General features: G+C 40.8%; 2 protein-coding genes across 13 annotated transcripts in view; one reads left to right on the top strand and one right to left on the bottom strand.

The window, feature by feature from the left end:
• Positions 1 to 10,140, bottom strand: part of PRKRA (protein activator of interferon induced protein kinase EIF2AK2) — a 19,287-nt gene extending 9,147 nt beyond the window's left edge. The window contains exons 1-6 of one of the 4 annotated variants that reach the window (XM_054477815.2): positions 9,891 to 10,078; positions 9,167 to 9,336; positions 6,486 to 6,567; positions 3,685 to 3,763; positions 2,536 to 2,653; positions 884 to 978 (exon numbers count right to left, since the gene is read on the bottom strand). In XM_054477815.2, coding sequence (XP_054333790.1) covers positions 884 to 978; positions 2,536 to 2,653; positions 3,685 to 3,763; positions 6,486 to 6,567; positions 9,167 to 9,336; positions 9,891 to 9,955 — 609 coding nt within the window. In that variant the 5' untranslated portion in view covers positions 9,956 to 10,078. The other 3 variants (XM_063647663.1, XM_054477816.2, XM_054477817.2) reach the window with 3 other exon arrangements.
• A 47-nt stretch (positions 10,141 to 10,187) lies between these two features.
• PJVK (pejvakin) lies at positions 10,188 to 20,200 on the top strand. Of its 9 annotated transcripts, none has more exons than XM_054477804.2 (7): positions 10,188 to 10,694; positions 12,347 to 12,536; positions 13,248 to 13,443; positions 14,916 to 15,057; positions 17,423 to 17,540; positions 19,261 to 19,359; positions 19,895 to 20,200. In XM_054477804.2, exons 1-7 carry the CDS (start codon positions 10,683 to 10,685, stop codon positions 20,185 to 20,187), a joined length of 1,050 nt encoding a protein of 349 aa, XP_054333779.1. In that variant the 5' UTR covers positions 10,188 to 10,682; the 3' UTR covers positions 20,188 to 20,200. The 9 variants fall into 9 exon arrangements, with proteins under 9 accessions (XP_054333779.1, XP_054333788.1, XP_054333784.1 ...); XM_054477813.2 differs by having other exon boundaries at positions 12,469 to 12,536; XM_054477811.2 differs by lacking the exon at positions 10,188 to 10,694 and adding an exon at positions 11,223 to 11,653 and having other exon boundaries at positions 12,347 to 13,122.
• The last annotated feature ends 1,548 nt before the right edge of the window (positions 20,201 to 21,748 follow it).

The raw sequence follows: 21,748 nt of genomic DNA on the forward strand, positions 1-21,748 counted from the left end.
TAACAGCACTCTCGCAGGTCTCTTTGATCCTAATTTCACTCACTTACCATAATGCAGCCAAGTGATTTCCTTCTAATGTATAGACTAGATCCTGTCCTTCGGATTAAAATTCTTTAATGACTTTGTACTACTCTTGGGATAAAGTTCACTTTCCTTATATAGGGGTCCCTTTAAGATTTAATCCCTCTTTACTTTGCTGGCCTCATTGAGACTCCCTCCCTCCAACACTATGTTCTACACACAACAAATCAATTAGGGCTCCTAGACTGCATACGATGTTTCACTCCTGGCCTTTGCACACGCTTTTTCTTCCTCTGGAATTCTTTTCCCCCATTCTACAGGTCTTGGCTTAGACATTACTTCTTCCTGGAATCTGTCTCCAAACCTGTTTTTGTTGGATGCCTTCTTCTGTGTTCCCACATCACACTCTGTAAGGACTAGCCTATAGAGTTCCTTCCTTTCAGTAGTCCATAAACTCCTTAGAGGCAGGGACTGCTTATTCACTGCAACCCAGTACCCAACACAACACTTAGCACACAGTATGAGCTCACTAAATGTTTGCTGAGTGAATGAATGAACAAACAAAGGGATGGAAATGCACTGTCACTTTGAAGTAAAAATGGCACTACTGGCTTACCATCTTTAGATCCCGTCCTATTATTCTGAATTTGACTGTGTCTCCCAAGCTCTCTTACCTAATTGCCTCTGTGATCCTGACTCACAAACAGGAAGCAGCTAAAAATGGGGTAGTGTATAACTAAATAATGAAGAGATTTCTAAAAATCGCAACTCTGAAGTAGCTATACAATAAGAAATCAAGGAAAGTTTCCTACTGCAAGAAATGCTTAATGACATTAACATCATAGCTGTCAACATTACTCACTAAAGAAATGTGGTTCTCTGGAGAAATATTACTAAATTTGGCAAGAAATTTCTCAGCAGCATTCCTTTTGGCTTGCTTTTTTGATGCCCCCTTTCCTGAAAAAAGAAAAAGAAATGGTAGATTTAGAAAAGAAATTAGTGTCCACAGAGGATGATCAAACATATAAAATAAAGTATCGTGTTTAATCAGAGAACCTCACGGTTTTTATTATATGCTAGACTATGTTCTTACTGACCTGATATCTTTGTTTGTTATGCTATTTTGTTTGTATAGCTATTAATTCTTTTTTTTTTTGAGACGGAGCCTCGCTCTGTCGCCCAGGCTGGAGTGCAGTGGCACCATCTTGGCTCACTGCAACCTCCGCCTCCTAGGTTCAAGCAATTCTCCTGCTTCAGCCTCCCAAGTAGCTGGGATTACAGGTGCCCACCACCACACCTGGCTAATTTTTTGTATTTAGTACAGACAGGGTTTTGCCATGTTGGCCAGGCTGGTCTCAAACTCCTGACCTCAGATGATCGGCCCGCCTCAGCCTCCCAAAGGGCTGGGATTATAGGTGTGAGCCACTGTGCCAGGCCTGTTTAGTTACTAATTCTTACACTTTTGAAGGCATTTAAGTTTTTCTTTAATAGTTATGCTTTCTGTTTTTCTATAATAATTGTATTTTCCTATGTCTAGCATTACTGAACCATATTTGGTTTAATTCTGACCAATTATTCAGATTTATTAAAATACATCTGAATTATAACTCCTCTCTCTTAATGTCTATTTCCTGCTTATGATCTTCTCTAAACTGATGATTATATGGAATTCCTTTTAACAGGAATAAGAAAGGCACAGGGGATGGTGGAGTTGAAAGATACCATAAATATCTACCTCCATGCTTTTGTTTTATAGATTAAAAAACTGAGGTCCAGAGAGATTAAGTAATTTGCTTAACTTTGCAAATCAAGGACTGTATCAAGGACGGAAGCTGAGTTTCCTGCTTTTGGCCTGGTGCTTTCTGTACTGGCCCACACTACCTCCCAAAGGCAAATAGTTTCTTACTACTTGAAACTATTACCTAGCTAAGGTAAAATCCCATTTTAAGCCACTTTTAAAAATAACAAAACATGCCAGAGAAGTTAACAGGAATTCTCACTAGTACTTTTTAAAGTGACAGTGTTTCTTATAGTTTATATCCTTTATAACATAGAAGTTGCTATAATTAAGAAAGATAATTTTCATTTTTATCTCACTGCAATTATTTGCCATGTAGTCTCTTATTAATCATATCATTTTCAAGTGTAATCTTCCTCTAGTCCTATTTTCTAGATAGAATAGCTGTTAAAATCCAAGAGATTTACTATAGCTTTTTCTCCAAAGTGAGGTTTTTTAAGTCACTAATTTATCAATGAAGACTGTTTAAAGTACAGAGCCAACAGTTTGTCTTTCTATTAATAATCTATGATTTTTAAAAATATCAAATTAAGAAGACTAAGTATCTTAAGCCAAATATTTATACTTAAGTTCAATCTCAGAAAGTCAGAGACAATAAAAGAGGAGTGCATCAATTTTTCTGCATAGAAATATTTGAAAACATTACGACAGAAATTTCAATAGTCATTCATCATCTGAAAATATTTCAAATGCCTTTAATTGTAAGAAATAAGTACCAGTTTCCATAAATGACTCTAGCCTGCAAATTGTGGTATATTCTCTCTTATGAGCAGGTCCTCCCTCCTGGGAAAGGGTATATTCAGGAAGTCTCCAGCCATGATGAATAGCCAATTCCTATAAAATCAAGATCAGGCTTTAATAGTAATTTTATGCAATGGCTCAATCACATAAGTGTTTTCTTCATTTTGATCCCATTTCTATGTATATGTTTGAAAAGAATAGTGATTTTCTGCAACGGAAAAAAGAGGGAAGACCCTCTATTTCTCAAAGACATTCCCGCATTTTATATTTTTATACCCCAATACCAAAACTGAAGCAGTTTTGTGCAACGAATGGTGTTCTTGCATTAAACCACAGTGAGCTGGTATCAGACTTCAACTAGAAAAACAGGCTACTACCGCCCTCTTTGGGAACACCAGAGGAGACCATCTACAGGTTTCACTGCCATCAGTTCCTAAAGTCCCTCCCCTCCTAGCTATACACTTCCAAACCCACAGCTGACCAAGAACATATGAGGAGTAGGGACAGCAAACAACAGACTTGGATGAAGTGGGGGACAGAAGGTGAAGAAAACTATAGAAAAGCTCATTGTGCAAGAAAAGGAGACCAAAGGACTGGCTGAATAATGGGGAGGGGAAAGGCCTAACAGAGCACATGGATAATCTGCAAGGATATTCTGCATATAGAAATTCAAAGCTGAATATATGTGTCTGTGTTTGTGTGTGTATAGATATAAATTTTTTTTGGCAGAATAAGCAAATAGACTCCTTTTCTTCAGTTAGGTTCACTGATTTGATTTAGGCTCTTTATAAAGTCTTCTGTCTCAACAGAAGTAGAAGGAGATTTGTCACAAGAGTAGCAAGAACTATTCTTAAAGGATAAAACACTCTACCCATGTGCACTGAGGGCCTATGGATCTTAAATGAGAATTCTATAAGCCAAAGGCAAATACTGTATATGAAAGAAAATCCAAAACATAAATAGGAAAATAATTTCAAGTTAGCTCTGTAAATCTAATGATCATAAGTTGGAAAACAAAATATATCACTATCTTGTCTTTAAAATATTAATTCCTTGTGTTAGCCCCTCTGACATTACAAACTTATTATATATTTCATCAGTAGGCAAAGAACTGTACAACTTACCTGTAATGAACCAATAGGATTAAGCTGGTTCTTTGGTTGCTTGGAAGGGTCAGGCATTAAGGGGTCAGGAACTGCAAAGCTAAATATTTTTTAAAAGTGTTATAAAACAAAATAATTTCCCCCGAATTATGAAATAAATGACAAGCATTTTCTAATTAACTCTCTATGTCTTTGCTCTTGTCATTCCTTCTACATGGAATGCCCTTTTCTCAGACCTCTTCTATGGGAATCTGATCTGTCATCCAAGACCTATCTCAAATGTCACTTCCTCCAAGAAGCCTATCCTTTTACCCCAATGGTTTATAATCTCTCCCTTCTTTGAAACATTATAACACATGGTTTAATCCTTTCTTGAAATTGTTTTACCATAAATTATATACTCTTACAAATACACATAATTTGTCCATCCTTCACCACACCTCTCCCCTGTTCAGACTGTAAGCTCCTTGAGGTAGGGCCTATGTATCACTTACCTACATAAGCTTTGTGGTGTTTTGTACATAATAGGCATGCCATAAAAATATATTTAAAGAATACTCTGTTACAACTATACAAAAAACAGAAGAGTAACAATGATCCAGAAAATTTAGCCTGGCAATGTGAATAATACAGATTATGTATAAATACTGTTTTTTCATCCACAGAACTATGAAGAGAGATCTGTTTGATCTATCATCTGCTCAGTGCTGGGATAATCCTCTAAGATTTACATGTATCCTGCAGAAAATAGATGGCTTAGATGAATTTGGTTTTAACATGTGGAGATTATGATTAGGGAAAAAGAGAACAACCTCTTCTAGGGAGTTTGGAATTACTAGTTACTTAGCAGGTCAGTACTTAAAATTGAATAAGCGGCATTTCAAGGTTACTACCACCTAGGCAACTGGAGTCATTTTTCCATGACAAGTGAGGTTTAGTTATTGCCACTTCCTCAAGGTTTTTTTTCCAACTGTGAGAATTTCAAGCTTTACATAGGCTGATGAGATATGAGTATTCACTTACAATGCTGCATGCCGAAGCTACCCAAATAATTGTGATGGAGAAGTGAGAAAGTCTCTGTATTAAGTCAGGCCACTTTAGGCCTGATTACAGCTTAGTAATTCCCATTTTATCTGTCAAGAAGCACAAATATAGTAAAGTTTGTTAGCTTTTTTTGCTGACAAAGTGAAGTGCCCAGATGCAGAAAGGACACTCCATACCCCTCATTTCTACAAATGTACTTAATGGTTGGGTTCACCTTCAGGCTGTTCAGAAACAGCATGGCCATCACCAGTGGGGGAGAACCCAATACCTGCCATGTCATTTGGCATGTCTTTTTTTGTTTGTTTGGAGACACAGTCTTGCTGTGTCGCCCAGGCTGGAGTGCAATGGCCCGATCCCAGCTCACTGCAACCTCTGCCTACTGGGTCCAAGGGATTCTTGTGTCTCAGCCTCCCAAGTAGCTGGGATTACAGAAGCGTGCCACCACACTCGGCTAATTTTTTGTATTTTTAGTAGAGATGGGGTTTCACCATGTTGGCCAGGCGGGTCTCGAACTCCTGACTCAAGTGATCTGCCCACCTTGGCCTCCCAAAGTGCTGGGATTACAGGTGTGAGCCACCATGCCTGGCCTTGTTTTTAGAGGCAGGGTTTCACAGGCTGGAGTGCAGGGGCACAATCTTAGCTTACTGCAATCTCCGCCTCCCAGGTTCAAGCGATTTTTGTGCCTCAGCCACCCAAGTAGCTGGGATTACAGGCACCTGCCACCATGCCTGGCTAATTTTTGTATTTTTAGTAGAGACGGGGTTTTGCCATGTTGGCCAGGCTGGTCTTGAACTCCTGGCCTCAAGTGATCCACCCACCTCAGCCTCCCAAAGTGCTGGGATTACAGGCATGAGCCACCCCGCCCAGCCTGGCATAGATCAATTATAATGCATGACCCTAGAGAATCAAGCATCATCTTGTGAAATGCAAGGCTTGTCTTGGGCAGCTGCTTATCTAGAGGCTTGCCATGTCACTGGTTAGTTCCAAACTACCCAAATGGTTTAGAATGATTTACAAAAAGAGAGGAATACTACATAAGAACCTAACTACATCTCTAATCCAAAAGCCTTTCTATGACTAGGGAACAAAAAACCCATCCCAAATTCCCTGGGTCTCTACTGTCAACTATAAGCTGATTACACAGATCGTACTTCAGACATATGTGAGTGTATGCACAAGAAGAACCTGAAAGCATGCCAAGCTCCAGAGTGCACCCAGTGGACACTACTTTAATATGTGAGATGCTCCAGGACAAATATTCTATCTAGAAACACCTAAAGTAGCAAAAAGTCTTACTTTGGAAAGATATGTCAAGAATTAATATCCCACTTAACATTCTCTTCTTTTGGTATATATTATATACTAAAAGAAAACCTCTGCCTGCTTCTTCAAAATTAGAATTCCCAAAAGAGTACTTTTAGTGGATCTTTCTCCATCTCACACTTTGTTTTCTTCAATGTAGAAATAATCAAAGTCTAAATACAACATGTTAATATTAGTATTTGCAAGAAGCACGGATTTTCTCCTGTTGTATCCCATTAAAAAAAAAAAAAACAGTAAAGCCTAGTTCATGAGCGCCTTCATTTAACAGCTAATTGCTGGATTTGATTGGATAAAGTTTTCTTTAATGGATGATAAATTTTCATAAGGAAATAGAATTTGAGAGGTAGGATGCTAACAACTGTTCACTTTGTTGCTTTTGTAAGCATGTTCAAATTTTTAATCTTACCTCAGCCATGATATTTTTGAGCTGCTGAATACAAAGAAATTTAGCTCACCAAATACTTGCATTGGCTTTCAAAATGTTTATGGCAGCCTCTGCAGCTCTATGTTTCGCCAGCTTCTTACTTGTACCTTCACCTGAATTAAGATTTAAAAAAAGAAGTCTTTATCTCCCACAAAAACGTGCAGCTTACAAAGATGTTTTCAATACACAAAACAAAGTCACTATAGATTTTACATACACATACTAGGTAATAAAAATATGTACTACATGTGGTTATATACTGTAATAAAATATTCACCATGTGAAAAATATTTTAAAAAATAACTTTTAAAGTTCTATATATTTAATTCTATGCATACCTGCATAAAAATCCCTATTTCTACATTATATATGTTTATTACATAAAATGGTAATAAAGTAGACCATGTCACACCTCTGAAGAAATGCAGCTTAGTATTTTACTCTTCCTTTATTCCTGGAGGGGAAATTCTGCAGCAAGAAGTTTCTTTTAAAGGAACCATTTACAGCAGAATTGTTTGATAGCAAAATGTGCATAATTTTATTCTGACAGCCTGTCCTATAACTTATCAAACTGCTCTGCTAGGCTGAGCAGTCATGATTATGTGTTGGGAACAACAGGAAAGAGTTTTATGGAATAAGGTGACAGCTTGTTATGTATCTTCTGGACAGTCTGTATCTTCTGCATGGGTAGCTAAGTTGGGACTGGGGATAAGACTGATGTCTAATTTCAGTAAGCAATCACAATGGCAAATGATAAATTCCATCTTTTTCCTTTTAAGTTCAAACTCCCATACCCTCATGAAATAAGTTTCAAGTGTGGCCCTCAAGTGTGAGAAGACACATAAACCATATATTTATCTGCTAACAGAGGTATTAGGGATATAGCATACAGGGTCCCTGCCCTCAAGAGCCAACAGAGTAGTGTGGAATTTTTGTCTGTTAATAGGCACCTGAAGTATGGAATGGGATATGTTACAACAAGCCTAAGTGCAGCCTGTAGGGGACGTTGCAGTGAGCCAAGATCACGCCACTGCACTCCAGCCTGGGTGACAGAGTGAGACCCTGTCTCAAAAAAAAAGAATGAACACTGGTTGTTATGTGACAAAAGGACATCACAAGACTAGAAGGTAAACGTGTAGCTACAAGACTGCAGCTACAATCCAAGTGAGAGATGATTGTGGCCTAGGCAGTAGCAATGGCCAGAAGAGAGAAGCAGATAGATTCAATGGATATTTAGTGGATTATTAAACGCCAATGGATAGAGTTTAATAACAGACTGGACAAGAGGGAGAGAGACGGGAAGTAGTTAGGAAGACAAAACCCACATTTCTACTGAACTAGGTGATTGTGGAGCCTTTACATAGAAAGGGAATGCAGGAAGAATGGGTTTGAGGGAAAAGATGGATTCAGTTTGGGACAATGAGAGGCTTGAGGGGCCTCTGTGTCATCCAAGCAAAGATGCTCAGCAAGCACAGACTGATACACTATACTGTAACTGGGCTTGGGATGTAGACAGACATTTCAGAATATTAGCCTTTAGACAGTATCAGAAGCCATGGAGGCAAATAAGCTTGCACAGGAAGCCATGTAGTGTGAGAAGAGGGCGTAGGCAGAACGGTTGCCATAGGTTGTTAATTTGGGGTCTAAAACACATTGAGAGGGAAAAACCCTCCCTTTTCTTGAATTCTTCCTGATTATCTAGAAATAGACTAGCTAAAGTAAGTAATGCAGTGTTGACTATGGTTCCCATGGGGACCCTTCCAGCCAGCACCTACAATCTAACTGCCTCACACAAGAAGTTTTAAACTTTTCTTAAAGTGGCGTCAATTAAAATAAAGGACTCCAAACGTCCAGGGACACAAACAAATGCTGCCTTCAGATTTACCAGATGGCAGAACTTGAGCCTTCCTACTAAATTTTTTTCTTGGCATTCTTCCAAATTAAATTTAGCATCCAATGTTTTCTGTGTTTGCAATTAAATAGATATATAAGAAAAATAATGTCCACATTTACAAATGAGCAACTTTAGTTATCATTTGCTCAAGCTCACAGACCAAAAGCAAGCATGAACTTTAAAATTTCATTGCTTTGTGACTTCGTTGCTATGCGCATGTTACTTATAATCTCTCTGAACCTGTTTCTTCTTGTTTAAAAAGTGGATAATATACAAAATATCTGTTCAGTTTCAAAAACTTGAAGTTATTATGTAATATATGAGGACCTTCTCCCCTTCCTCATTTTGTTTGGATACAGAATCAAAAGTGGCACAATGGACCTAAAGTGCCAAATGAGTCCATACAGAGAGGACAGACGCTCAGAAAATTCTGGGGTCATGCCTCCTGGCATCTGCTATAATCTATGAAACTTCACAGTACCTACGGACCCAGCTATGACTGCTCCAAGAACCTTTCCTGCTTCCCTCTAATTCTTAGAAGAAGCCTAGGAGGATCCTAGGGTATGAGAAGAGCCGTGCAGGATGGCTGGGTAACTTTTTATTTAGTTTCTGAGCTTCCTTGGTATCTGGGGAAGAGAAAATTAGGAAGAGAATCAGATGCAGCTGGAAAGCCCTAACGACCTGAGATGAGAGGTCTCAGTTTCAGAGCCTGTTCCTCACAGCTGTCTGGCAAAAAGAGAACTTTTTCGAACTGAAAAGCAACACCAAGTATTGACTGCCAACCCACTCGGTCATCCAGGTTAACTGTGTATACAGACCTGTGCAGGTTATGTCACCAACGGTTACTCTGAAGGTGAAAGTGGGCACGTGTATTTGCACATCAGATCTTTCACATTCATAAACTGGGATGTTCTTGGTCTTCATGCCGTATTCGTGTAATACCTGAATCGGTGTTTTCCCTGGCTTAGCTGTTATCATCTTCCCCAAACTGCAAAAACCACAAAAAGGTGTGCTTTGCATGCCAAATTGGAGATTGAAGCAGAAGAGTAGAGGCCAGTTTTTACCGCCACCGACGGTGACGAGGGAGGCGCCGAGTTCCCCGGCGGCCAGGGCCAGAGCTGGCGAGGCTGGGGCGCACCTGTCTTCCGGCCCCGCTGCGGCAGTCACCCCGCAGGGGCAGGCGGGGTGAGCGAGGTCTTTAGAGAGAGCACTTGAATGCGGGTAGGAGAGATTCTCAACAGAACAGGGCTGGCAGCAGCGCTGCAGCCTCTCAGGACAAACCTGACGATCCCTTCCCGGGCGCGCCGACCGCGCGCCACCTCCGCCCGCCCCGCGCGCCGCCAGGGGCCACGAGAGGGGCGGGGCCCGGCCGCAGACCCCAACCCTCGCCGCCGAGAGGGCGGGGCCGAGCACCCACAGCCGCGGAAGCGTGGGCGCCGGGCAGGGCTTTACCCAGAATGCCTCTGGAGGGCCGGCTCTCCGCGCCCCGGCCCCGTCGCCCAACGCTCCCGGCCCCGGGGCCCTGACTGCCCGCACGCTGACCTGAAGGTCCCACTGTCCTCGCGCTCCAGCGGCGGGGCCTCGGCGCGGTGCCTGCTCTGGGACATGGCGAGAAGGGACGGCTCAGCGGCTGGAGGAAGAGCGGTGCGGAGCGACGTGCTCGCTCCCCGGGTCGCTGGTCCCCAGGAGGAGCTCCAGCGCCGCCACCTCCTCCAACTCCCCCGCCTCCTGCTTGCGTTCCTCCAGCGAGGGGGTAGGCAGGGCGGGGGCGGAGCCTTGGTGCCGTAGCTCCGGCTACGCCCCCTCGCTGCTCCGCTGCGGGCTTCCCTCCCGGCCCAACTCCGCCCCTGTCCCTTCCAGGGTCCGCCCCCTTCCCGCCCGGCTCCGCCCCGCTCCCGCGTGGGCACAGGCGTTGGGCTCCCGGGGCTTCTCCGCGCCCGCCCCTGCCGGCCCTGACCAGCCTGTAGTAACTGGCCCCCAGGCCGCAGTTCTTTGTCCTTAGCAGGAGGCCGTTTCTGGCCCAGAGAGAGGGATTAGAGGGATTGTCCGGCGTGGGTCTAGGGTCGTTGAGGCCTAAAGTTAAGCCTTTGTGGGGAGGACGGATTGGGGGCTGGGTCACTTTAAGAAAAAGATTTTAGAATTCCGAAGGCAGAATTCCAGGAAGTCTCCCGGGCCTGGTCCTGAAGGTTGAGACCCCGGATATATACGCTCCAGGGGGCTGCGGTGGGCTCTTCGGGTCCCCGAGCCCTGTGTTTAGGAACACGCGGGGACGTCCAAACACCCCCTCCTCTCCCGCCAGTCGGGCTCCTTTGTCTTCTGGGCTTTCGTCGCGAGATGGAACGCTGGGTCAGTGCATCCCAGCGAAACACGTTAGGAGTAAACGAAGGCCTTTCCGGGGACCTGTGTAGTCGGTTGTAATGGCGTTTGCCTGGGATGCAGCACCTTTGGTGGGCCATTAGATGTGTCGCTTCTCCAGGGGCTTGCTAGGCACTAGCAGAAATGCCCCCCTGTGCTTACTCGGTGTTATGGAAGATTGCTTGCACAATGCTATTCGTACGAAAGGATATTATTAAAAGTGATTTATGGCCGGGCGCGGTGGCTCACGCCTGTAATCCCAGCACTTTAGGAGGCCAAGGCAGGCCGATCGCCTGAAGTAAGGAGTTCGAGACCAGCCTGGCCAACGTGGTGAAACCCTGTCTCTACTAAAAATACAAAAATTAGCCGGGCGTGGTGGCATGCGCCCGTAATCCCAGCTACTCGGAAGGCTAAAGCAGGAGAATCGCTTGAACCCGGGAGGCAGATGTTGCAGTGAGCCGAGATCGCGCCACTGCACTCCAGCCTGGGCTACAGAGTCAGACTCCGTCTCAAAAAAAAAAAAAAAGCGATTTGTTGTTTTGATAGCATGTGAGCCCTGGATGCTTGAAAACAAGTGAAAGATATTCAGAATCTAATCAAATTATATCATCTGATGCTTTAATTAGAGCCTATTCTCTCTTCCTCTCCGTCTATATATGTATGTATATAGATTACTATCCACTACTGTTTTAATGGATATCTTATTGGAAGGGCTACATAGTCACTATTTCAAAATATATGAACTCCGCGTAACACCTATGGCAAAACATTTCAGCACTCAGGTAAAATTCATTTTTTGCCACAAAATTACTTAAAAACAGGCCAGAACTTTATATAGCTCTTGTTAAAGGTTGAGTAGCTGGGATAATAATGAAACAAAAAGATGCAGCAGGACTCCATTTCAAAGAGATAGAGTGTGCGTGCCCAACTTCAGAGTAAGAAACCACTAGGTAATAGTTTATATAGTTACTTATATGTAATGTGGCTTTATTTTTTAAATAAAGATCTGCATATAATTGTTTATATCTGTGAATTCATATTTAATATTAAACACAGTTTTGTAAGCATATAAGATGGAAAATGAATGAAATGCTCAATCAATGAACAGTATGCCATGAGGATTCAAAACAGCACTTTGGTGTTGCCAAAATTCCAGTAGTGGACTTGTGAAGGAATTCCCTTTGGACTAGGTCCACTGTAGATTGTATCCGGGACTATCGTTAGTGCCTAAATTGCATTGCTTCCCACAGCGCTATATGCGTCCCTTAAAATTGGCCCATTGCCAGTGGCGAATCACTATCTACTGTGATCCTTATCATAGACATTGGTCATATTTTTACGTTATTAGTTTTCTGTGTATATTTTAGTGCTATAGCCTGCCATTCCAAATTAAACATGCTCTTAGCATATCATTTTACACCGTCGATCTATAATTCATTACCTGAGCACATGAGTGGAGGCAGTGAATTATACAGTGGTAAACTACTTGGTGAAACCATGCTTTGTATTTTTAAGATGTATAATTATATTTAAAAACAAGCAATGCTTAATTTTGTGCCTGATTTTCCTCTTTAAAAATGGATTTATCTGGGGGTTGCAGTTGATGACATTTTGATTTTAATATGTTTGCTGCTGCTACCAAGAGCTTTGTCAAGCAAGTTGGAGATGGAGGGAGATTAGTTCCTGTTCCAAGCCTCAGTGAAGCTGACAAATATCAACCTCTAAGTCTGGTGGTAAAAAAGAAGCGATGCTTTCTGTTTCCTAGATATAAATTTACTTCAACACCTTTTACACTGAAAGATATTCTCCTAGGAGACAGAGAAATTTCAGCTGGTAAGTTTAAATGTTTGGGAGTGCCAACTCATTCATCTGTATTATTGGCAACCTAAACATAGGTCATATATGCTACTTACATTAGTGATACACATTTTCAATGATTAAAGCAACTTTTATTATGATGGTAGTATAATAACATTATTAAGATTAACAACGCCAAAAGTTTGTATAATATCAAATCTCTTATTGGTCAAATAATTTTCAAATCTATCAATTATTTTATAAATTGTTTTAACCAAATCAACTTAGAATATGGCATATTTCTTCATCTATAAAATGGGATATTATTTGGGCTTACCTGTGTTATATGGTCAAATGAGATGAAAATAATTTGTATTTATTTTTTACAATTCAATTATTACAATTGGTAAACTGAAATGTATTTGAAGGGTAGGTTATATAATAAGCTGATATTTTAATGAGTTACTGCTTATAAACGCTTATTTTTTCTTTTAATTGCCCAGTGGATCTTGATGCTTAAGAAGTTCTGTTGGCTGAATAGAAAATTTGAGTTCCTTTTAAGAATTCTGGTTATGTGTTTCTTTTTGTTGTAAGATTAATTGAATTACTACTTTAAATCTTGGTGAGTCATGTTGCCTTTCTCTAACATTTGGGTAATGGAGTCTTCAATTGTAAATTAACATATTACTATATATAATCTACATGAGATAAAGATGTTTAAAAAATACTGGGTTTCTTCTTATAAAGGTATTTCATCTTATCAATTACTGAATTATGAAGATGAATCAGATGTTTCACTCTATGGAAGGCGAGGTAACCATATTGTAAATGACGTTGGGATTAACGTTGCTGGATCAGATTCCATTGCAGTGAAAGCTTCATTTGGTATAGTAACCAAACATGAAGTGGAAGTATCAACATTACTCAAAGAAATTACTACACGGTCAGTATAATAATCCTAATACATTTCAGTGTTTTCATTAAATACTTTAGCTATATAAACTTCATTACAAAGAATGCTTAAAACATTGATGTTGTATTTTACTAGTGTAATTTGCTAGATATGTTTGAAATACATTAGTAGTATATCCAAACTTTGAATTAGGATAGATATCAAAAATCACTTGGCTTAAGTCAGAGACCTCAGGGCCCCAGATCAAGGAGCTAACTGATGAAGAGGCAGAGAGGCTGCAGTTAGAGATTGACCAGAGAATCATGAGGCCCAGCTCAAGAATGGCAGCCTTGACTCCCCAGGGAAGCAGGAGACTGAGGAAGATGAGGAGGAGAAAGATGAGAAGGACAAAGGAAAACTGAAGCCCAACCTAGGCAACAGGGCAGACTTGCCTGATTACCGCTGGACCAAGACCCTGTCTTAGCTGGACCTGGCGATCCCTTTCCGTGTGAACTTCCAGCTGAAAGGGAAGGACGTAGTGGTGGACATCCAGTGGCAGCACCTCCAGGTGGGGCTCAAGAGGCAGCCAGCGATCATCGATGGGGAGCTCTACAACGAAGTGAAGGCGGAGGAGAGCTCGTGGCTCATTGAGGACGGCAAGGTGGTGACTGTGCATCTGGAGAAGATCAATACGTTGGAGTGGTGGAGCCGCTTGGTGTCCAGTGACCCTGAGATCAATACCAAGAAGATTAACCCTGAGAATTCCAAGCTGTCAGACCTGGACAGTGAGACTCACATCATGGTGGAAAAGATGATCTATGACCAGTGACAGAAGTCCGTGGGACTGCCAACCTCAGACGAACAGAAGAAACAGGAGATTCTGAAGAAGTTCATGGATCAGCATCCGGAGATGGATTTTTCCAAGGCTAAATTCAACTAGCCCCTGTTTTTCCCTCCCTGAACTCTTGGGGCTGAGCTGCAACCACCCAACTTTCTTTCCCACTCTTCTCTGGGACTTGGGGGCCTCAGGGCTTGGGGCAGGCATGGGACTGGCCCAGGCACACAGGTCCCAGGGCATCAGGAGAAAGGCTGGGGCTTGGGGTCTTGTCCTCCCCAGTTGGCTTACTGTTACACATTAAAATGATTTGCCCAGCTAAAAAAAAAAAAAAAAACCGCTTGGCCTAAACAAAACTTTTAATTGTTCCACAAAATTACTTTGGCTCTACACACATTTGCTAAATTATTAGATTTAAATAATACAGCACTCTGTCTGCAACAAATAGAGTCCCCTTCAACAGACTTTCAACAGACAGAGTGAAACATTCTGCATAAGCATGTTTTAAGAAAATAGAGAGGAAAGACAAATTATTACATTTCTTTTGGGTATATTTTCTGACTGTTAGGATTGCCTTGATTTACTATTAGGTGAATTATGAATGAATAACACATTATAGCAAAAAATGTACTCGCTTATGTGTAATTAGATGTTATAGAGTCTTGTGAATGTATCTTCTTTATTTTAGAAAAATTAACTTTGACCACAGCTTGATACGTCAGTCAAGGAGCAGCAGAAAGGCAGTATTGTGTGTGGTCATGGAGAGCATCCGAACCACACGACAGTGCTCACTGTCCGTGCATGCTGGAATTCGAGGGGAAGCAATGCGGGTAAGCCACACTCGTTGGGATTCTCTTACTAACTAAAGTGTTGCCATGGGAATTTTTTAAGTATTGAATTTCTAGTCAGACTTGTGTATTTTGTGAAATGTTCTGATGAAAGAGCTGCAGTTGTATAGGATTTTGCACAGCAATGTCTGTTCTAGAATATGAAAAAAAAAACAAGAAATCTTGGGATTCTAAACATTGTAATATAATGCAAAAACAGTAATCCTTGTGAAATTACGTGCATATTGGAGTTCCTCAAATTACTATTTAAGTGTTGTTTTAAGAATAAAAATTGAGTGAGTTGAATTGATTTTATTTTTAGGTGATACACTTTTTGGCCGGGCACAGTGGCTCACGCCTGTAATCCTGGCATTTTTGGGAGGCCGAGGCAGGCGGATCACTTGCAGTCAGGAGTTGGAGATCAAGTTGGGCAACACAGAGAAACCCCATCTCTACTGAAAATACAAAAATTAGCCAGGTGTGGTGGTGTACCCCTGTAATCCCAAGCCACTCAGGAAGCTGAGGCACAAGAATCGCTTGAACCCGGGAGGTGGAGGTTGCAGTGAGCTGAGATTGTGCCATTGCACTCTAACCTGGGTGGCAGAGTGAGACTCCGTCTCAAAAAAACAAAACAAAAACCCCAACCAAAAAAAAAAAATGTGTAACATAATGCAAAAACAGTAATCCTTGTGAAATTACATGCATACTGGAGTCCCTCATATTACTATTTAAGTGCTGTTTTAAGAATAAAAGTTGAGTGCTTAAGTTGAATTGATTTGTTTAAGTGATAGAGTTTTTACACTTTGAATTTTTTAAAGCTGAATTTATAGATATTTTTTTTTGAGACGGAGTCTCGCTCTGTCCCCCAGGCTGGAGTGCAGTGGCGCGATCTCGGCTCACTGCAAACTCCGCCTCCCGGGTTCACGTCATTCTCCTGCCTCAGCCTCCCGAGTAGCTGGGACTAGAGGCACCTGCCACCACGCCTGGCGGTGTTATCCAGGATGGTCTCGATCTCCTGACCTTGTGATCCACCGGCCTCGGCCTCCCAGAGTGCTGGGATTACAGGTGTGAGCCACTGCGCCCGGCCTGAATTTATATTTTTATATTCAAATAGTTTTTCAAAGTTAATATTATCAATGGCCATACATGCTTTATTCAAGGTTAGTTAAATCCTTTAAAAAATATTAGCGGCAAGGCGCAGTGGATCATGCCTGTAATCCCAGTGCTTAGGAAGACTGAGATAGGAAGACAGCTTGGGACCAGGAGTTCAAGACCAACCTGAGCAAAATAATGAAACCTTGTCTCTACAAAAAATAAAAGAATTAGCTGGGTGTGGTGGCACACGCCTATAGTCCCAGCTACTTGGAAGGCTGAGGCAGGGGGCTGCCTGCGGGGTTTGGGTCATTGTCTTTTAGAATTTGGGAGCCTTTGAAAAGCTGTGGTCCCTCCCACCACTATTGTGCTGGGGAAGATGTAGCAGCCTCTTCTCCAAACCACCCCTTTGCCTTCGGACTTCTCTGGGGCTAGCAGCCACCCAACTAGGGGCCCGGGGCCACGGGCTCAGCTGACGACCATGGGCTTCGTGTCCAACCAGCAGTTTGCAGGTTAGAGCTCAGGACTTAGCGGGGACACCTTAGGATGCAGGAGTGGCCAGGAGTTCAAGGTTACAGTAAGCTATGATTGTGCCACTGTTCTCCAGCCTGGGTGACAGAGAGAGACCCTGTCTCTGAAAAAAAATTAGAAAAGTATCTGTGTTTAATTTTCAGCTCAATTATGATATTGTTTATCTTTGTCATTCAGTGACATCTAATAATGACTTGATTGGATTAAAACCAATTGTTAGAAAGACAGGGTTCAAGGATAATCTTTTCAAGTCTTTGCAAATAAAAGTTATTTTCATATATTCAGCTGCCTGTCAAATTCTAATTAACATTGGATCATTTTTGAGGCACAAACTGAAACATTTACTTGATTGTTGGCGATTGCTTTAGAAAGCTACTAAAAGCTCTGGAGGGCTTTGGAATGGTAGACAGGCTAGGCTGAAAACTAACTATGGCACTGCTTTCTAAGATTTCCTGTTGGAAAAAAAAAGGCTTCTACTCCAGAGCATTATGGTTGTGGTAGCACTAATCATGGGCTGTAATACCAAAGTAAGTGAAAAGTGCAGAGGTATTTCCTAATATAGACCAGGAGTTTGTGTTGGACCAATTGGATCTCTGCTATAAAAAATGGTTTAATTCAAGCAGAATAATTCTTTACTTGGGAATTTTTTGTTTTGTCTTTGGTAGGATTATAGGAAATGTTTCATTTCTCCAAAAAGCTATCCTTACATGTTATGATCCTTAATTATGTTATTTATTCAATGTAGTTTCACTTTATGGATGAACAGAATCCCAAGGGAAGGGACAAAGCTATTGTTTTCCCAGCACATACAACCATAGCTTTCAGTGTTTTTGACCTCTTCATATACCTGGATGGTGCCTTTGGTGAGTTAAGGGTCTGCATGAAATACAAATGATTATATTTTTAAGGAGCATTCAATAGGGCATGTGCTCTCTCTCTCTCTTTTCTCTCATTTCTCGTATCTAACAATTATAGAAGATGCTCTCAGCACTGTCAATCTTATGCTTGGGCAAAATAGCTGAGAAAGGCCCTCCGTTCCCTGCTTCCCCATTCCGCTTTTCTGCTTCTTGGTGAAGGTTGTAAACTCTCCACTACCCCATTTAAAATTATAAATAAGAGCTAAAATGCCATCTACTGACAAAGTATTCCTTAGCTTACATGGGGAGATAATAAATGACCTTTTTATAGGTAGTTTTTGATGGTGGCAAACAGAGGAGTAGGTAGGTAGTAGGATGCCTGAAGTGTTAGGATGTCCAAACTGGGGCATGTAAAGACAGCTTTTCTTACTTCAGTTTTACTTATCGTACAGCCAGCTTCCCCTTGCACTCTTCCTAAAAAATAATTTTAAAAAGTAAAAATACTTCCTCCAAAATTGTCACCTTGTATAATACCAAAGTGCAGCTCACTTTAGGTCTCTACATTTCACAGGTCTTTAAGGTCTGTTGGCCAACTGGAGCAAGTCCAGGTGTAGCCCAAGGGATCAGGAAAGGCAGCCCCTAGGCATGGTAATTTACAAATTTTTTAGACCTGTTTTTGTTCATTTCTGCAATTTTGTAGGAGGAGGGAATAGGGAGTCCAGAAACAAAACAAAACTACATGTTAAGTAAATTGTTTTTTTAAAAAATATTTTTAATTTTTATGGCTATATAGTAGATTATATATATATTTATGTATGGGATACATGAGGTATTTTGATATGGGCATACAGTGCATAATAATCACATCATGGAAAATGGGGTATCCATCCCCTCAAGCATTTATCCTTTGTGTTACAAACAATCCAATTATACTCTTTTAGTTATTTAAAAATGTACAAATTCTCAGTCTAAGATGGAGAAAAAACTGTACAGTTACATTATTTGACTGTAGTCACCCTATTATGCTTCCAAATACTAGGTCTTATTAAGTAAATTCTAATTGGATAACTTTAGGTTTTTACAGTTTTATTGATGGTTGGGAGGAATGTAAATGGACTGATATATCCACAAGAATTTAAAAAATATATATAATTTGGACTTCCACTTCTAGGAATTTATCCTACAGATATATTTACACATATATGAAATGATATGAGTGCAAGTATATTCAGTCCTCAATAACAAGAGATTGGAAACAACATTAAGGAGACTAAATAATGGTGCATCCTTGCAAGAGAATACTATGAAGCCAATAAGAATATAATACTTTTAATAGATATTTTTAAAGAGCCGAGTATAATATGTAACTATTTGGGCATAAATAATTTTATACACATACATGTATATATACATCTTTCTTTATGCTTATAAAATACATGGAGTATTTCTGGAAGCAAACATAAGAAACTTAAACAATGGGTGCCCCTGATGCCCTGAGGTAGAAGACTGTGGCTGGATACAGGGTGGGCCAGAGACCTATTTGTCACTGTATCTCCTTTTTGTATGAATTTTGTACCATGTGAACGTTACCTTTTCCAAAAGTATGTAAAAGTTAACTTAAAAAAAAAAATACAATGAATGGTTTGTACTAGAATTCATCACCCCATCAAACAGTAAAATATGAATTATTCAAGTTATAACATCTTCTAACAATTTTTTTTTGTAGACCTTTGTGTCACTTCAGTGTCAAAAGGAGGATTTGAAAGGGAAGAAACGGCAACATTTGCACTGCTGTACAGGTTGAGAAATATCCTATTTGAAAGAAGTATGTCCATTGAAGAGTACTGTGAATGTCTTTTTTTTTTTCTTTCCTGGCTTAACACATGAGGTTTTCTATTCAGTAATCCCATCTGTTAAGGAAAACTTTAAATTTAAAAGCCTGGCTGGTACGGTGGCTCATGCCTATAATCCCAGCACTTTGGGAGGCCAGGGCAGGCAGATTGCTAGCACTCAGAAGTTTGAAACCAGCTTGGGCAATGTGAGAAAACCCCATCTGTACAAAGAATACAAAAGAAAAAAAAGTAGTTGGTTGCGGTGGTGCGCACCTGTAGTCCCAGCTACTTGAGAGGCTGAGGTAGGAGGATCACTTGAGCCTGGGAGGCAGAGGTTGTAGTAAATGGAGATTGTGCCACTGCCCTCCAGCTTGGGTGACAGAGACAGACCCTGTCTCAAAAAAAAAAAAAAAAAAAAAAAAAAGCCAAATTATTTCATGACTAGTGGATTCACATATTTATTAATGCTATTTGCATTATGTATTTTTCATTTTCATTTCTAACACATTTCTGTTTTTGTCCTTTTAGATAGAAGAGTGATGGATGTCATTTCTCGTTCACAGCTTTACTTGGATGATCTTTTTTCTGACTACTATGACAAACCTCTCAGCATGACTGATATTTCACTCAAAGAAGGGACCCATATCCGAGTTAACTTACTTAATCACAGCATTCCCAAAGGGCCTTGCATACTCTGTGGAATGGGGAACTTCAAAAGGGAGACAGTTTATGGGTGCTTTCAGTGTTCTGTTGATGGTCAGAAATATGTGAGACTTCATGCAGTTCCTTGTTTTGATATTTGGCACAAGAGGATGAAATAAAATGAAAAATGAACACACCGTGTTGGTGTTTTAGGTGCAGTTGTGCCACAAACCTTCCCTAAATTATCTAGGTTTGCTTTGATGAGTTAAATTAAAATGAGAAAAGCAAAAAGAAATTACCTGTCTGGGTATCATATTCCCTATCTATAAAGTAGCGATGATGACAGTAGTGTCTATTTCTTAAGTTGTCATGAAAATTAATAACATTGTTTATATCAAAAAAGATTTACATATAAAATTCAGAATAGAAATTATGAATCTTGCCAGTCACTTTAGAATCATTTTTGGGATGTAGTCTATCATTTTAGTTCACTTTTTTTTTTTTTTTTTGAGACAGAGCCTTGCTGTGTTGCCCAGGCTGGAGTACAGTGGCATGATCTCGGCTCACTGCAACCTCTGCCTCCTGGGTTCAAGCAATTCTCTGCCTCAGTCTCCCGAGTAGCTGGAATTACTGGCGCCCGCCACCATGCCTGGCTAATTTTTTGTATTTTTAGTAGAGACGGAGTTTTACCATCTTGGCCAGGTTGGTCTTGAACTCCTGACCTTGTGATCCACTTTCCTTGGCCTCCCAAAGTGCTGGGATTACAGGCGTGAGCCACCGTGCCTGGCCTAGATAACTTTTTATATAATTAAGAGATTTTTCTAAATACCAATTTTATTTTCAATCAACTTTCAATTCAATGTGTAAGGATGACAAGACTGCACAAGTAGCAACTTTATGGTGTTTCAACTATTGCCTTTGGTCTGGTAAAATGAGAAAAATGTGTTAATAATTTAATGCAATCCTAAATGTTTAATTGCAGTATCAAATTAAAAGCACACTGAACTCAACATGGGGTTTTGTGTATACAGTTAACAAGGTGACTGATAGTAGTAATGGGCTGCCATTCTATGATGTGGATATGCTCACGAGTTTTGTCTTCATAAAACACAGTATGGTCATTGTGAAGTCAAGACAGATAAGACAAATCTGTTTCTTTGAAAATGTTTAAAACATTTAACATATTCAATTCTGAAAGATCTTTTTAATCTACTCTGTTGAGAAATCTGAATTTTTCATACACAAACAACCTAAATTACTATTTACCTTTATTAAAATAATTATAAAATGAATAAAATGTTAAAATTCTGGAACTCAAGGCAACCCCCTTTGGGTCCCTCCTTGAATGGGAGCTCTGTTTTCACTCTATTTCACGCTCTTAAATCTTGCAACTGCACTCTTCTGGTCCATGTTTGTTAAGGCTCGAGCTGAGCTTTTGCTCGCCATCCACCACTGCTATTTGCTGCCATGGCAGACCTGCCGCTGACTCCCATCCCTCCGAATCTGGCAGGGTGTCCGCTGTGCTCCTGATCCAGTGAGGCGCCCATTGCCGCTCCTGATCGGGCTAAAGGCTTGCCATTGTTCCTGCACGGCTAAGTGCCTGGGTTCACCCTAATCGAGCTGAACACTAGTCACTGGGTTCCACAGTTCTTTTCTGTGACCCATGACTTCTAATAGAGCTATAACACTCAGTGCATGGCTCAAGATTCCATTCCTTGGAATCCGTGAGGCCAAGAACCC

This window comes from Pongo pygmaeus, chromosome 11 (assembly GCF_028885625.2).
Source record: "Pongo pygmaeus isolate AG05252 chromosome 11, NHGRI_mPonPyg2-v2.0_pri, whole genome shotgun sequence".
Classification (NCBI taxonomy): Eukaryota; Metazoa; Chordata; class Mammalia; order Primates; family Hominidae; genus Pongo; species Pongo pygmaeus.

Coding starts and splice junctions, on each gene's coding strand:
- PJVK (XM_054477803.2), top strand. CDS start 11,360: ATGTATGTATATAGATTACTATCCACTACTGTTTTAATGGATATCTTA. Junction 15,058..17,422: donor TTCGAGGGGAAGCAATGCGG/GTAAGCCACACT, acceptor TATTCAATGTAG/TTTCACTTTATGGATGAACA. Junction 19,360..19,894: donor AAATATCCTATTTGAAAGAA/GTATGTCCATTG, acceptor TTGTCCTTTTAG/ATAGAAGAGTGATGGATGTC.